The following is an 18,661-nucleotide window of genomic DNA, read 5'->3' on the forward strand; positions in this document are numbered from 1 at the left end:
TTTTTGTTTTTGCAAGTTTAGGAAAATTCTGGGTACCCACATCAACTAAGGAACACGTTTAAAAATTAAATGTGGGGTCTACGCTATCCATGATGAAAATTGAGGAAACATGTGTCTAGCTAGGCTCTCGAAGGCCTCAGGAAGTATCTTTAATCCTTATTTTAATTTATTTATTGCGTTGGAGATAAAGTATGATTTTAAGCGTGGGGTGGAATGTCTTCCAATATTTTTTAAGAGTGAAGTATGCTATAGAATTTTCTTTTATTATTATTTTTCTAGTTCAAGAAAAAACGAAAAAAAATTGAAAAAGTTTAAAAACACAAATAGTGTTTTTATTTTATTTTTGTAGTTTAATATAGTTTTTGTTAGTTTTTATATTTTTGGTCTTTAGTAGGGCATACTTCATCCACCTCTTGATTTTTCTTTTTGGTTCTTTTTCGAGGGGGAGGTCTCTTTGAACTGAGTATCTTTATTTTTAGGAGTAAATTTTATTTTATATATATATATAAACCACATTTTTTACTTGTGTGATACTAGCAATTTAGATCTGAGCTTGAATAGTACTTTCTTGTGAATACTTGAATATAACTAACATAACAGCTTTTTGACACCTAGACTCATGATTAAGACTTTGTATACAGTTTATTCTTATTTTTTGTTATGATCATATTTATCTTAAAAGTGAAATTGACCCATCTTGATTAATACTTGTGCCATGTGTGGTGAGGATTTTTTTCATATTCCATATTTTGCATCTAACCTCATTAATACACGAATCCTTGTTTAATAACTAAGCAGCATCGTAAACTTAGTCATTAATAACAACTAATCTTCACCTATGCTAAACTCGACAACACCATTAACCATGCATCGCTAGGTACTATAATTCAACTGAGCAAGGTTCATTAACTAGTTCATTAGACTCCTAGTCATCAAGTGCTAAGTCATCTAATAGGTAACTAATTACCACGTAGCTTAACCCTTAATTAGGAAGAACAGTCAAAAAAATGCATCGTATATAGAAGCACATCAATTATCTATCTAATAATCATGAATGTACTGAATCTATGTATGCCATTACCAGTATTCAATCAGTGGAATAATAAGCATCATACCACATATTCCTCCATCCCATAGAAAAGAGGTGAGTATACGCATATACATATAAATTCATAAACTATAACTACATCCTTTACAAGGATAAACACTTCTCGGATATCCAACCAATATCTTAACATGGTCTTCGGCGCAATAATACATCCGGAATAATCACAATAACATAATCACGACCTTCGGCCCATATACATATCTGAAACTCATATCTGTAATCATATTTATAAGCCATAACATATCTCTAACCATCTCACGTATAGGAGGCATCTCGTATAAAGAAGGTATGATCTTAATAAGCATATAATTATCTCTCACATAGGATATCTCATATAATAGGTCACACATCATGACTATTAGGAATATCACCTCTCTAGGCCAATCATCATATCTAAGAGGAATATCGTCTCCATGGGTCATATATCGTATCTAAGATGAAATGGCGTCTCTAAAGGCCCAATGTCGCATCTAAGAGGAATTAGCATCTCTATAGGCCATTAATTATAATTCAGGAAAAGTCATCACAATTTATTAATTCACCAAGCAAATCTCATAAATAAGGCTCATTAGTCTCAACTAGGCCTAACATCCGCAGCTAAGTCCACATGGCTTAGACAAGTCTTGGCATAAGTGAGCCGGACGAACTCACTTCTAATCTTCAATTTCCATATTTAGGCAATCGACACCCCCAAACTAGGCTAAGGTATCTAGTTCACTTCTAGATGTCAAGTAATGCATAACCAATCCTAATATAGGAACTTCGTCTAAAACATGAGCATTTAAGTCAACTCTACCCAAGTTACAGTTTCAAGATCACTAGACTAACCCAACTAAGGTTAATCATACTAACCATGATTTCAACATTTTAACCGCATCCCAAACCTAGCATCATATCATATTCATGCTATAAATTAGTCCAATCTTGGGAAAAAGCAATAGGATTTTAAAAGGTCATAAGCATTCCACCTTATGGGTCCGAAACCCTCATCTAATTCTCAAAACTTCAATATTCAATATCAAGTAATTTTATGCATAATCAAACCCAACATACATTCACAAGGAATATATATCACACATCACCTACGGAGAAGAGTAGACAGAAGCCTACCTCGAGTCCGAACCGCAAAACCTCAAATCGTTCTCCAAGCGCCCATCTTAACTTCACAATCCCAAACTGCCATCAAACTATCAAAATAAAAATCTACTCATCAAAACGAGTCTAACGATATCCATATTGACTACTTTTGGTTTGGGGTCAAAACTGACCTCAGAACTGGTTCCCAAAAAAGAAGGGTAAAATCAAACTTTACTTCAAAAACATGTTCCTCATATTTTTAAAAACATAAAGCTGAAAACCCAAGTCAAATCGAGACAGAAACTAGGTTCAAATCAAAGAAAAATTATTTTTGAGCTTTACCGGGTAAAATCTTTGAAATTCGAATTAAATCAAGAATGAATTTTGGTTTGAAGGTTAAATTGATAAAAAATTAGTAATTCTAAGATAAAAATATTATTCAAGTTAAAAGGAGTGAAATTGGGGTTTAAAATCAAGCTCTAAGATTTTTGAGGTTTTGAGAAATTAATCAAGAAATTTTCAAGAAAAGGTGAATTGTAACCTTAAATTCATAATAGAATCAAGAAATAGATGTTAATCTAGCTTCCCAAGCTTACACTAGTTTCACTTTTAAGCTCCCACAATATTTTAGGGTTTAACTCTTAAGAGGAAAGATGAAAAATGAGCTCAAAACTGCTTTAAATAGTGCAGAAAAATCTGCACAGCTTTTTCCCCTTCCGGACGGACTTCAATGAAGTGACCGGAATTCTTTCAGAGTTCGATATACGCAAACGAACTATGTAAATACACTAATTCAATGCTATGGACTCAATGGAGATATCAGATTTTTAAAATAACATCGTTTTAACAAAGTTGATGCCCAAAACTCGAAATCACAATTTTCTAAACCGAGGGTCGAAATAAGATTTAAAAACTGTAAAATCACACCAAATATGTTATCATCCTAAAATTGATATTTCAGAACTGTTGGAAAAGTTAAATTTTGCATTCGAGGTCGTTTCGGCCAAATGTGGGTCCCACACCCATATTCTCAATTTTTCAACTTTTCGATCAATAGGTCGAAATAAGCTCGGGTGCATTGGAACCCGAACCAAAGGTCTACCTAGCCTAAAATTGATATTTCAGATTTGCTGGTGCAATTGGAATTTGAATTCGAGATTGTTTCACTAAAGTTTTCGCCCGGTGGCTATTTGAAACCGTCAAAAACTTCAAAACAAAAAATTAGCTTTAAAAGCCAAATAAACTGCCTAGTAATCAAACCGTCAGTCCCAGCAAGTCATAAATGACTTGGGGCAGCTATGAGGAAGCTCAAACGGTGGAAATAAGCGTAAATATAGAAAATGACCTGAAGGGTCGTTACAATATCCAGTACTAAAAGGACTTTTGTCCTCGAAAGTTGACGATTAGAAAGAATCTTAAAGGCTTGAAAGGATGAGGTACTGGGCCCGCATTCTCAAAGCATTACTTCCTAGATAACCTCAGCGGAGAGAAAAAATTTTCAAGGGATTTTGCCATGTGTATCCCTTTTTCAACCAGCACTTTCATTCTACTTTCAAATAGCCAAAACTTAACTGCTAACTGGCCTCAAACTGAACCAAGATGGTTGGTGCATACACATCTGAACCACATCACATTGATACCATCTCTATACTCGGATAAATCAACATAGGTTTATCCGATCCAAGGACAACCCAAATCATGAATCAAGCCACCAAATCCAAACCCAAATATATACGCTCCATTTACCATTTTGCACATTCTATCTACTCCAGCCAGGAGGAAAAATCACTTGAGTCTTGTCCACACAGTCTTATCATAGAGAACTCAAAGAACTGAAGCTGATCTGCTGAAAGTCCATACGATAAACAAGAAAATAAGCTCATAAGGAGGTGTCTGAGCACACCGATGGAGATAATCAAGGAATGCAATCCATGCTAATGCTGCAACCAGTCCAGATGACAACCAAACAGAAATCTCGAAGTCCAAGTTATAACTACTAATCAATGAATATTCTACTCCAGGATGTCTCATCCACCGTGAATGAAATACTGAATCCAAGTCGAGAATATTAGTCCCATTTAGTAAATCATCTAAAATTCTTAAAGAAAATTGAAGCTCAAGGTCAAAACTGAAATAACAATATGGAGCCCATAGGCTATCATCTGAACACTTATCAACTATAATCTAACCGACGTTGAGAAGACCGAATAGGTAATTACGGAGTAGGCTCAACCACCCTATAAATGAAATCTGAACAAAGGTAAGTCTAAAACAAAAGTTGCACGCAAGGTCAAAAACACCAAGCTGAAATCTCAATACCAAGGCTGAATCGCTCGGTCTCAAATATCTAAACAAAAACTAAAAATGCGTAGGCATTAATGCTCTAGATCTATCATACTTCCAAATCGTCATTCTAAGGTGTCAAATCAAAACTAAGACAATAAGGCTATATCAATGTCAACTATCTCAAATCGACTCTAGTATCCAAATCTGGCATACACGAGACAAGTCATACCAAGCCACAGTCGAGACATATCTGAAGAACAAAATCACCACCTGGATAACCATTGACTGATAACACAAGCAACTAACTCTATATCAGTTGGAGGGCATGAAATATAGTCACGAAATAGAAATCATACAAAAGGATACATCACTGCTTGAAAATGCATGTAACCCACTTCTTAACCGCCGAAGGGCAAGAACTATCCAAACATACTCAAAAACTTCCCAAAGCTGAAAACCACTCTAGTATTGGCAGAAACTCTAGCAACCCAGAGAAATGCAACTTAGCCGACAATTAATCAATCTAACACTCTATCTTGGCAAAGAATAGCCACAGGCATATATCATTAAGGAAGAACACTCCACCAAGCCTCGTTAAGTCGAACAAACTCTGAAATAAGGATTTTTCAAATCCACCAAAGAATCGCATCATCATAGAAAAAATATACTAATCTCAAAACCAAGGTCAAATCCAAGACCACCACCAGAAAATCAATAGCTCAAGATGAAGAATTTCCAATTTGCCAACTTAAATTACTGGAAAGACCACCTACCTCTAACTTTACAACTCCACTAAACAAAACCATATCACAATAACAATGGAGTATCCAACCTCCACACTAGCAACAGGGCAACCCATCCCAAGAGAGCGAACCCAACACACCTATGAGATGAATCTATGACATCTCAACACCAATAGGTATGAAAATTTAAATACATATAATAAGAGATAAAGGCAAGAACTAAAAACAAACCAATCGTGGTGACATCCGTAGCCACATACCCGACGGGCATGGGGGAAAATAAATCTAAACGGGTCTAACTCGGACCGATCAACTGAATCATCAATTGAGGTGCCACACACACTACCTCTAACTGAGGATGCCACAACATCACGAGGCTGATCTGTATGAGCTGAATGACTGAAAATCTCATGCCAAGGACACTCTCTAGACTAGTAATCAGTCTCTCTACAGTCAAAGCAAACTTTTGAAGCACTAACATGGAGAGAATATAACTGAGCCCAAATAGTTGGCCAACTAACGCTGAGAGAAATCCATAAAAATTATATCCATACTTTTGAAATCACATCTTGTTTCAAGAACTCTAGGCTGGCGGGGAATATGTGTTAACTCTAGTTGATTACCTATCTTATACTTGGGGGCATTCTATAAACCAGTGTCTCATCACAACACAATCGAATCAAGATCCTAGAATACTTTAAGATACTGCCCCTCATAATCCAAAAATGGTCGCCATGGCTCGAAGAACCATATCACACTCTGCAAATTTGATGGGGACTTTGCTTACTACGATCATCACAACTAAACTACAAACTACTCATAGTATGGAATACTGTCTGCATAGAGTTGATGGGTTGCAGGTGAAGTTGAACTCTACCGGAAGGATTCTCACTCCCGAATAAAATACTAATAGTGCTATACTGATGGCATGCCTTTTGCCGCCCTTTCCATAAATCTCAATACTTGAGCTCTCTATGGTTCTCTCATGACCAACACCCTGGGGAAAGAAAGATTCGGCTGCTATCAAGTGATCCGATGCCAAATGGAGTGACAATACTAACCCTCTAACACATCCATGTACCAACATTTAGCTCAAAATAATATGACATGGAAAAATGCCTGGACCACACGAGAGATCCAATCTCGTACTCTAAATTGGTAAAGAACCCTGATGAACACCAATAGACCCATATCTGATCTGAGAACTACTCAATGAGTCAAACATCATCCATGGTTGAGATTGATCTACACCAAGACTCAAATTCCCAATACCAAATCTCGAAGGCTAAAGTAGCCACGAGCTCAACTGGAGCCTAAGATGGCCCAAATCCTTTTTGGCTGCCGCTGAAGATCTTTGATATCCATCTCTGACTCTCTCATCTGATGTTGCGCTGAAACTCTAAGAACGTGTATTGAAGTCTCATCCATAACTGTCGATAAGGTTGCATCATCCTTCGGGGATAGAATAGAGTCAAAGAAGGTGTTCGAGGTTCATAGAAAATGCAGACACACGATAAGGAGTCATAAAGTGAATTTTCTAAAATGTCCCTATAGCCTCCCAAAGATACGTTACAGACGTCTCCACACCGATCCGCAGGACTCTACTAACACTTAGCTCTTGTACTAATACATCAATGAAACTTAGGCTCTGATACCAATTTATTACGATCCAATTTCTCAGGTCATGATGGTGTCTACCATAACCCACCAGTAGGCAAGCCAACCCGTAGTCCAGAATGGCTAGTAACGAACTACTCAATAAGGAAAAAATGCAGAATAAATGACATAAAGATTAATACAAAATAGAATCCCAAAATATGAGGTATTAATACAAGAGCTTCTAAATATAATAAGAGTACAAAAGTGAACTATCAAGAGAATTACCCTCATATAACTTATCTCTGCATACAACATAAAGATTAGTATAATACATAAGCGAGAGATGAGTAATACTACGAACGTCAGGAGCTCACTCTAAGTCTCTGAACCATGGATGCTCCGCATGAGACACATGTTAATGGCGATAACCTATATTATGATCTGGAAGTTACAAAAGTGTAGTATGAGCACCAAACGAATGGTACTTAGTAGCCAACTGCCAACTGATTTCCAAATATAAAGCAGATATATACAGCATATAAACAAAATAAAAACTATGCCCAAAAGTCCAGAAATTATATCACAAGTCAATGAGATAATAAGGAACAACTATCCTGTTTAGGTCCAAGAGACTAACATAATAAGACTAAGGAAGCATCAAGGGTGAACTATTCTATTCCAGCTACATTCAATAGACGTTAATGCTATATAGTATATCCCAAGCCAATATATAAATAAAGGGCGAATAAAAGATATATAGCAATATACAAGGCAAGAAAATAAATATACAATAAGAACAAGCGAAGGGAGGGATATACGATAATGCCATAACTTCATATAGCTAGACATATATATACATATAGATGTGAGGCCATCTCAAAGCATAACCTAGACTATTATATTCTCATATTAATACCTCATTAGAATACTATCAGGATTTAATACCATCATATTCACGGTTTCTAATCCACATAGTTATACATGATATTATCATGCATAATAATGCAATCATAAGATAGCAAAGGCCGAATACGTACCTCAAATCCCAATACTAGATCAATGATCAATCTATCATAAGTTAGCCATAGTAATGATCATAACAATATCAATAACAGCGTGAATAACCAGATACTCCGGACAACCAAATACCTAGCCAAGCATATGCATAACCCTACTGCCTAAGACTGGAAGGTTCAATCAACACACAACAACACAAGGCATATTTTTCACCCATATCTATGCATCGTCCCATACCAATTAATACACGTAGGCACATACTGGTGATAGGTGATGCGCATGCAAGAATAAATACAAGGTACACAATCAATATCACAACTCATCATAACTGTCATTGTCATGACTATCATTATCGTAATCAACGTCCAGCCTTGTCGGATATCAATATCTCATCATAGTATTCTCTGGCCTTTTCGGGTATCAATGTATCACAACAGTATCCTTCGGCCTTGTCGGGTATCAATATATCATTATAGTATTCTTCGGCCTTGCCGAGTATCAATATATTATTATAGTATCCTTCGACCTTACCGGTCATCAATATATCATCATAGTATCCTCCGGCCTTATCGGTTATCAATATATCATCATAATATCCTCCGGCCTTGCCGAGTATCAATATATCATCATCAATTAACATAAAAGAATAACATAAATCAAGTACTCATAACCATAAATGTAACACTATAAAGATAACTATCTCATTAATATATTCTATCTACCCATTGTTAACTAACCGGTACTGATTATTGCATCGCTAATTCACTAGTTATCATCTAGCAAAAGACCACTATACATCATTCAAACACTTATCAACCTATATCTGTTAATCATTATTAACTAGTGATCTCTTATTACTAACCTCTTTTATTATCTAACCTTATTAATACACAAATCATCGTTTAACAACTAAGCTGCATCGTAAACTTAGTCATTAATAACAACTAATCTTTACCTATTCTAAACTCGACAACACCATTAACCATGCATCAACTATCTCTAGGTACCATAATTCAACTAAGCAAGGTTTATTAACTAGTTCATTAGACTCCTAGTCATCAAGTGCTAAGTCATCTAATAGGCAACTAATTACCACGTGGCTTAATCCTTAATTAGGAAGAACAACCATAAGAACACATCGTATATAGAATCACATCAATTATCGATATAATAATCATGAATGTACTAAATCTATGCATGCTATCACCAGTATTCAATCAGTCGAATAATGCATCACATCGCATCTTCCTCAGTCCTATACCGGAGAGATGTGTATATGCACATACATATAAATTCATAAACTGTAACCGCATCCTTTACAAGGATAAACACTTCCCGAATATCCAACCAATATCTTAACATGATTTTCGACCTAATAATACATCCAAAATAATCATAGCCTTCAGCCCATATACATATTTGAAACTCATATATGTAATCATATTTATAAGCCATAACATATCTCTACTCATCTCCCATATAGGAGGCATCTCACATAAAGGAGGTATGATTTCAATAAGCATATAATCATCTCTCACATAGAATATCTCATATCAATAGGTCACACATCATGACTATAAAGAGTATCACCTCTCTAGGCCAATCATCATATCTAAGATAAATATCATATCTATAGGTCATATATCATATCCAAGAGGAGATATCGTCTGTAAAGGCCATATATCACATCTAAGAGGAATTAGCATTTCTGTAGGCCATTAATCATAATTCAGAAAAAGTCATCACGATTTATTAATTCACCAAGCAAATCTCATAAATAAGGCTCATTAGTCTCAACTAGGCCTCACATCCGCAACTAATTCCACAAGTGCTTATATAAGTATTGGCCTAAGTGGGCCGAATGAACTCGCTTCTAATCCTCAATTTTCATATTTAGGCAATATACTCCCCCAAACTAGGCTAACGTATCTAGTTCACTTTTAGATATCAAGTAAGCCATAACCAATCCTAAAATAGGAACTTCTTCTAAACATATGAGCATTTAAGTCAACTCTACCCAAAATACGGTTTCAAGACTACTAGACTAGCCTAACTAAGGTTAATCATAGTAACCATGATTTCAACATTTTAACCACATCCCAAACCTAGCATCGTATCATATTCATGTTAAAAATTAGTCCAATCTTGGGAGAAGGCAATGGGATTCTAAAAGGTCATAAGCATTCCACCTTACAGATCCGAAAGCCTCATCTAATTCCCATAACTTCAATATTGAATACCAAGTCATTCTATGCATAATCAAACCTAACATTCATATTCACACACAATATATATCACACATCATCTACGGAGAAGAGTAGACAGAAGCCTACCTCAAGGCCGAACCACAAAACCTCAAATCGTTCTCCAAGCGGCCATCTTCACTTCACAATCCCAAAATGCCATCACACTATCAAAATATAAATCTACTCATCAATACGAGTCTAACAATATCCATATTGACTACTTTTGATTCGGAGTCAAAACGAAGCCTTGGAACGGGTTCTCAAAAAAGAAGGGCAAAATCGAAACCTTACTTCAAAGTTACGTTCCTCATATTTTTAGAAACCTACAGGTGAAAACTTAAGTCAAATCGAGTAAAAAAGAGGTTCAAATCAAAGAAAAATTATCTTTAAGCTTTACCGGATAAAATCTTTGAAATTCGAATTAAATCAAGAATCAAAGTTGTTTTGAAGGTTAAATTAATGAAAAACTAGTAATTCTAAGATTAAAACATTATTCAAGTGAAAGGAGTGAAATTGGGGTTTAAAATCAAGCCCTAAGATTTTTGGGGTTTTGAGAAATTAATCACGAAATTTCTAAGAAAAGGTGAATTCTTATCTTAAATTCGTAATAGAATCAAAAAAATAGATGTTAATCTAGCTTCCCGAGCTTCCACTAGTTTCACTTTTAAGCTATCACAGTATTTTAAGGTTTAAATCTCAAGAGAAAAGAAGAAAAATGAGCAAATTGAGCTCAAAACTGCTTTAAATAGTGCAGAAAAATTTGCACAGCTTTTTTCCCTTCCGAACGGACTTCGACGAGATGCCCGAAATTCGTTCGGAGTTCGATATACGCAAATAAACTATGTAACCACACTAAATTTGATGCTTCAAACTCAATGGTGATATCAAATTTTCAGAAAAACATCGTTTTCACAAAGTGGACCCCCAAAATTCAAAATCATAATTTTTCAAATCGAGGGTCGAAATGAGATTCAAAAGCCGTAAAATCACACCAAATATGTTATCATTCTAAAATTGATATTTTAGATCTGCTGGCGAAGTCAGATTTTGCATTCAAGGTCCTTTCGGCCAAATATGGATCCCACACCCATATTTCTAATTTTTTCAACTTTTCGACCTGTAGGTCGAAATGAGTTTGGGCGAATTGGGACCCGAACCAAAGGTCTACTTAGCCTAAAATAGATATTCCTGATCTGCTGGTGCAGTCAAAATTTACATTTGAGATTGTTTCACTAAAGTTTTCTCCTGGTGTCCATTTGAAACCAGCAAAGACTTCAAAATAGAAAATTGGCTCTAAAAGCCAAATGAACTGTCCAGTAATCAAACCGTCAGTCCCAGCAAGTCATAAATGACTTGGGGCAACTATGAAGAAGCTCAAACGGTGGAAACAAGCGTAAATATAGAAAATGGTCTGAAGGATTATTATATTTAGAAAACTAGTTAATCGACAAGTCCTTGTGGGTACAATATCTGGACTCTCAATCCTATATTACTTGTACGACCACGTACACTTGCGTGTGCGTTGCAACTCAACACTAGGTGTGTTTTGTCATCTGCGGTCACGTGTACATGATGTATTTGCTTAAACATAAATTGATTATAGAGGGAATATCCATCTAAGAATTCGACACAAGTATAACAATGTTTTATAAAATTCGAGCAAGTCCTTGGTTACCCATGAGACCAAATACAAGTGCATATTATGTCAATCAGGGGTGACTCAAAGGTAAAGCTAGTAAAGCGTTTGCTTTAGACCCCTAAATTTTGAGGCCCCAAAAAATTTAATATGGATTTTAAGATTTTAATTTCACTTAAAATAATATTAAAGATTGAAAAATATAAAAGATACAAAATTTAAATTAATAACAAAAGAAAGAAGAACGATCTACTTTTTAGAACTTTTTATCAAATTTTAATATTAATAAATAAAGTTTTCACAATAATATTCAAGGTAATACATTGCAATTAAATTAGTAATATCTTATTAATTAAAATTAGTCCTTACTTTTATAAATAATAATATTACTATGTGAAGTTAAATATTTAACGTTTTCTAAGAATACTAAAAAAAGTATTACGTAAGAATAAAAAAATAACTCTAAATTATTGATAATATTTTTATCATACATATTTAAGATTTTATATTAAAATTTGGTTTTATACCATTAATTTTATTGAAAAGTCTTGGTGTCAATTAAAATACCTACCATCCAGTTTCAATTCCACGTGTAAGAAAAATCTTCCCATCACTCTACCTACTATTATGGCATTCAAAAGCTCAAAGCTGGGATCGCCACTCCCCTCTATTTCCATATTCTCTACAGGTCAATTAATTAATTAACTACCTTAATTTTACTATACTTTCCTAATTATACTCTTATTTTCTTCTTGTTCTAATCAATTCTTCACATCTACGTATAATATTCTTGTTTAATCTTATCTTTCTTATTCTTAATTAATCAACATCTCATGTTTTTCTGAATTTTTGTTCAAAGTTACAAGTAAAATAGAAAAGAGGGCAAAGTGTATTCATAGTCATATTCGCATTGTTCCATAAATATGAATCTGTAGTAATGTCACACGGACATAAATTATAAGTAGTAATATGTAGTAATGTCACACACAAATATGTTACCATGTAATGGGGAAGTGGAAAATGGATACTGCAAGGAAAATTTATCAGACGTAGAAGAAAATCAAGAGGAGTTGGATCAGTCAAGCCTGTTAAATATAGGGAAGCCGCCAAGAAACGTTACAGGGATACGACATTGTATCAGCCAAGCAACATTGGCAGGTACTTCGGTATTGGTGAGTCGAACACAATTTTCGATACATTATTTAGCCATTTTGTTTTGTCAAATGAGGATATTTTATTGTTTTTTTTAAATATATTTGAAAGCGTGAGTTAAGCTGAACCTACAGAACCCGTCCTAGCACTTCTAAAGTCACTTGGTTTTGCTTGCTTTCATCAGTGTCTATTGGAAAAAATTTCTTGCTTGACATAATTTGTTATATACATCTTATGTCCTAAAACAAGAAGCTTGAGCAATATAACAGGATTGTGTGTGATTATCTTTGGTAAATCTCAGGACTTATGTAGGACATAAAAGGAGCTACATGAGGGGGGAATGTATATGATATAAGCAGTGTTTTTTCTCATTAGTAGTACACCTAATTACTTGGTAAGAGCAAGGTCTAGGGTGCAAATCCAACTCCAACAAATTAATGCTTCTAGTTTCTTATAGTACAAAGTAGGTAAAAAAAATGGTCTGAAACTAACAACAACGACTCAATGCCAAGCAAGTTGGGATCGGATATAAGAGTTCTTGATGCACATGTTGCTCCATTTGAGGCCGTATACCAAGCTAGCACTTGAAGGTCTATACACCTTTTACTAGCATATAAGCCTAGAGTCTCTGGTAAGACTAGACGATAAGCTGTAAAAAGTTAAACAAGATCTCAATTATATAAAAGTTTCTTTGTCTTGAGATTGAATAGCTTGATTGCTACGGTAAGCTAATAAAAAAACAATTGTCCACCTTCAATATTTTATGCCATGTTTAAGCAAATGATGGTTTTTTGTAGGTCATATGATGAATTATAAGTTGTTGCTAAATTGTGATTTGTTTGCATTAAACACAATCTTTCGTTTTTTTCAGTTGTCAATTATGCACACCACAGGTGCTGCAAACTTGAAGTCTTGTATATTGTATAACTGAAGAAGCTTCTTATATGTGTTCACGTGTTTCTGTAGTTTCCTAATTGAAGTTTTCCTTTGTTTTATGAATATCTAGGAATCGCCGACACAAATTCTTCCTCTTAAATTATCATCAAGTGAAGATTCTGGATATGTTCCTATCTTTCGCTCAGGAAGCTATTCTGAGATTGGACCAAAACCAAACATGGAGGATGAGCACATCTGCATCGATGATCTTTGCAAACACATTGGTGCATCCAATGGGCTTCTTTCTCCTGGGGCGTTTTATGGGGTCTGTAACTTTCAGTTTATTCCATACTGTACTTTCTGAGAGAAGCCTAAATTGGCACATATATATTTTTGTAAATTCTTCATACAAAATGTGAAGATATCCTTTTTGGTTAATATGGTCCCTAGCACCTGTAACTAGTAAAATGCAATATCACTTTGTAACGAAGTAAAATGTAATGTCGCTCGATTGTTTATGTATCTTGTGCCAGATCCAACCATACTAATTTTGAAATTCAATGCCCTGAGCATGATATCATGAGTATACTCTTGTTTTTTAAGTGATATGGAACTGCTATCGAGGTTTAACTAGTTGTGTTTATCAGCTGGAAATATGCCCACTTGAAGAAGTTTTAAGTTCCTAGAACTTGTTAAACCTTTTGTTTTTTTTAAGGTGCTTGATAAATCTTTATTTGTGTACTTTCAGGTGTTTGACGGTCATGGTGGTGTTGATGCTGCATTATTCACTCAAAAGAATCTCCTAAGTTTTATTGTAGAGGATACACATTTTCCATCGATGGTCAAAAGAGCTATTAGGAATGCTTTTGTTAAAGCTGATAATGCACTGGCTGATACCAAATCACTTGACAGTACCTCTGGAACAACTGCTCTGACTGCACTTATTTTAGGACGGTAAGTGATTGACTTTCTTTTGTGTGGCACGGTCGTATTTCTAAATTTTCCATCTCTGGTAGAAGCTAGATGCATGTAGGGTGTGTCTGTCCCAGTAAATTGTTTATACAAATCTTGAATCTGTTAAAATATGTTAATGTTAGGTTCACAGGGTCTTGATCTATTGATGAGATCACAACACATGATGTGTGGATTAGTCACATGTCACGGGTTTGAACCGGGTTGTTGAGAAAAACTTGGTATTTAAGTGGAGAGGGGCAGAGACGGGTTCATGATCCATCGAGTTTAGAACTGTGTACTATTGGTGCCCTCGTGGATTTCTCGGTTATTAAAAAACATATATGCGATGTTCATGTCAGATACTAGAGTGCTTTAATACAAAAAGGAGAAATATTGTTGGGAACTTAAAACACAAAGCTCATCAAATTAGGATGTTGATAATTAAATAAAGCAAACTTGGGAAAAAGATGGAAGAGTCGGTGATGATAGAGTCTTTGTTTCAACTGCTTGTTTGAAGAATTTACTCTCCTTACTTTCTAGCTACGCAAAGTCATAGACATCTTCGAAACAATTGGGTATATATTCCCTATATCTTAATCGACCTTCCTATGGATAACGAAGTTCTAAAAGATTCAAGATTCTACTCTTCCTGGATTCTTTACTTCCGATGGATGAATATATTGTCGAAGTGTGAATAGATTTTGTTAAATCTAACCAGCTGGATTTCATTACTGCCTGTAAATGCCTTTGGTCCTTTGTGGAAGGAAAGGTTTTCTTACTGGCTTTAGCCTTGAGATTATATAGGATATAGTAAAGATAATTTTCATGCTGGAAATCTAGCATTTAGTTCTAACATATATTTACAACGCCAAATAGGAACTAGCATAACTCCGTTATGCACCAATGAATTGTCTATCTATCCCCCTTTTTCATTTGTCACGTGCAGTAGGTAACTTACTTTCATTCCTTTGTTTATGTTGTGGCAATTCACAGGACCATGCTTATTGCTAATGCTGGTGACTCTCGAGCTGTACTCGGAAAACGAGGAAGAGCAATTGAATTATCAAAAGACCACAAACCAAACACTACTTCTGAAAAATTAAGAATTGAGAAACTAGGGGGAGTCATTTATGATGGTTATCTCAATGGCCAACTCTCGGTTGCACGAGCTCTTGGTGACTGGCACATAAAGGGTCCCAAAGGTTCAAAGGGCCCCTTAAGTTCGGAACCAGAGTTGGAAGAGTTGGTCCTGTCCGAAGATGATGAGTTCTTGATAATGGGGTGTGATGGCTTATGGGATGTCATGAGTAGCCAGTACGCAGTAACTATCGTGAGGAAGGAGCTCATGCTGCATAATGATCCCGAGCAATGCTCAAAGGAGCTTGTCAGAGAGGCGTTAAAGCGTAACACTTGTGATAATCTAACCGTGCTTGTAGTCTGCTTCTCTCGTGATCCACCCCCGCGAATTGAAATACCAAAAACACAGAGAAGGAGGAGCATATCAGCTGAAGGGTTGGATCTTCTAAAGGGTGTTTTGAGTGACGTATAAAGCAGACTTAATGTACAGATGAAATTAACCTAGTGCACACCGTCGTCAGGGATTTTTCTGAGTTTTCTGCTGTCCATGGCAATGGTGGATTATTGCCTCTATAAGGATCCTCCAACAACTTAGTTTTGATTTATTCAGTTGTCATTGTAGCTATCCTTGAATGTGGCTGCTCTTCATAATAAGATTCATATGCACACCAAACAGTTCAATCTCACTAATCCAGTGCCCGACCATATTAAGTTACGGAGTTTAAGTTCTGTGCACTAACAATGTGTAGATTTTCCATGCCATCTCACCAAAGTTGATATGCAAACTGGGTAATTCTTCGTAGCAAACTTGACATCTGGTAATATGAAATTTGAGGTAATAATTTTGCACTGTTGGAGCATATTTTACTTAATCTGGAAATAGCCTCTTGTAGAAATGCACCATAAGGCGGCGAAACAATAAATCTGTGTGTCCGGTCTTTTTTCCGATCCAGCACATAGCAGGAGAGCTTTAGTCTTCCTTCCCCCAATAAAAATTATGAAACCTGAAAAGGAAAGTGTTTCCCTTCTGCGCAATTGACATTCCATCCCATTACTTGATGTGACATGAAATGTATTGTCAAAAAATAAATAAATTGTGTGATTGATGAGTTAGCTAGCATCATTTGTCTAGGTTAAGCATCCTATGTAATCAAGAGGAAACGTAAAATATGATCCACTTGGCTTTGTAGAGGATACGCTTTTCAAGTTTCTTCCTTATCACTGGAAGATATTTTATGTAACAATAATTGCACTGCATTTTGTTAGTCAGTGCAAAATCGAAAACTAAATTCAAAGGGTACTATTCAATATTTCTGAATGAGAAAAGGGAGTGTGTCGTGATCGTTCAAAAAGGAATCAGTAGTAGTTTTGTCCAGACAAGGAAATAAATGATAAGATGTATGTTGAAGATGAAAAAAGCAAATGAAACCATTTTGAAGGTTACAATTTTCATCATCTAAATGGTGAAAATGATTGATCAGTTAAGACTAATCAGTACCTTGTTTAAACAACGTGAGAATGAAAAAAAGTTTCCCTTTTAGAAAATGTGTTCTAGACACTCCTACTGAGCAACTCTTTCGATATACATGTTTTTGTTCTTTACTAAAGAAAGAGGGATGGCCTTGGCTCAGCGGTAAGCTTGCTTACCGTGGTGTGCCAGGGTCGGGGGTTCGAAACGCCCCTCCAGCGAAGCTGGGGTGAGGGCGCGTAGGTCAGGCCCGGAGTGGTCCCCCCCTCCCCGACACCTACGGAGTAGGTATGAACCGGGTCGTCCCACTAAAGAAAGAAAAAAACTGTCATTTCAGAAAAATCATTTTAAAGAACGAAAAAGGGCAAGAAATACCATTAAAATATTGAAATTGATTCAAAAATATCCTCTATTAATCTAGTGAGCCAGAAATATCCTTTTAAGTGTTGAAATTGGTTCAAAAATACCATTCATCCACCTTTATGACTCAAAAATACCCTTGCAAATAACCGTTTTTTAAAACCATAATTAAAAATTTGGAATAGGGTCAGAAATACCCTTCAAGTATTGAAATTGGTTTAAAAATACCCTTCCATCCACCTTTATGGCTCAAAAATACCCTATCAACTAACGATTTTTTAAAATCATAACCAAACAATTTATTAAATACATGGCAACTTTCTATTAGTTGAAACTAAATTAATTAAAATATTAAATCCAATCTAGACCCAACTCAAACTACCTGGTTCAAATCGTACAAAATTTGCCCTAACTAAACTATCCGATAGTATACTAATTTTTGCTATCAAATGCAGGAACTTTGTTGACTTAGAATCTGCCAGTCTATTGTAATGTTGTGAAAAATTTTGTCTCTTAATTATAATGTTAGTTTGATATTTCTTTGTGATGTATATTTCTCTATGTTAGCTGGCAAAACTAATTGAGATGTCTTGATTATGTCACGTCTTAGGAAGCACTATCTTTTTACTTCCTCCATTTTATTTTACGTGACACATTTAGTTTGTATCAAAAAAATATAACATTCTTTCCTAAATAATTGTCACTATTTTTGTTTAGATACATCAAATTGTCTTACCACCAATGGCAAGTAGGCCTGGGCATATTTTGATCCAAACCGAAAAATCCGAAATATAATTTTTTTGATTTTTCAAATTAGTTTTTTGATTTCAAATTTTAGAAATTCGATTAAACAAATTTTTTTTAATTTTTTCAACAACAAAAAAAAAACAATCGGTTAACATAAAAATCAAAATTATATAAATAGTATATATATTTTATTATACATAAAAATTATATATATATATATATATATATATATACTTAATATAAATAATATTTTTCGGTTATTCCATTTCATTATATTTTGGAATGAAAAATAAGTTTGAAAAAATCAATTTTTCT

At 35.0% G+C, this 18,661-nt stretch overlaps 1 protein-coding gene across 1 annotated transcript; it reads left to right on the forward strand.

Annotated features, from left to right (window-relative positions):
* The first annotated feature begins 12,318 nt into the window (after positions 1-12,318).
* Positions 12,319-16,610, forward strand: LOC107858479 (probable protein phosphatase 2C 47). Its single transcript, XM_016703143.2, has 4 exons — positions 12,319-12,884; positions 13,871-14,065; positions 14,489-14,694; positions 15,688-16,610. The coding sequence occupies exons 1-4, from the start codon at positions 12,690-12,692 to the stop codon at positions 16,241-16,243; spliced, it is 1,152 nt and encodes a 383-aa protein (XP_016558629.1). The 5' UTR covers positions 12,319-12,689; the 3' UTR covers positions 16,244-16,610.
* Positions 16,611-18,661: the final 2,051 nt, after the last annotated feature.

This window comes from Capsicum annuum, chromosome 2 (assembly GCF_002878395.1).
Source record: "Capsicum annuum cultivar UCD-10X-F1 chromosome 2, UCD10Xv1.1, whole genome shotgun sequence".
Taxonomy (NCBI): domain Eukaryota; kingdom Viridiplantae; phylum Streptophyta; class Magnoliopsida; order Solanales; family Solanaceae; genus Capsicum; species Capsicum annuum.

Bases quoted from the DNA above. Each gene is read 5' to 3' on its own strand.
- LOC107858479 (XM_016703143.2), top strand. From the start codon at position 12,690: ATGTCACACACAAATATGTTACCATGTAATGGGGAAGTGGAAAATGGA. The intron at 12,885-13,870 runs GTGAGTCGAACA...ATGAATATCTAG, and splicing joins TGGCAGGTACTTCGGTATTG to GAATCGCCGACACAAATTCT. The intron at 14,066-14,488 runs GTCTGTAACTTT...GTGTACTTTCAG, and splicing joins CTCCTGGGGCGTTTTATGGG to GTGTTTGACGGTCATGGTGG.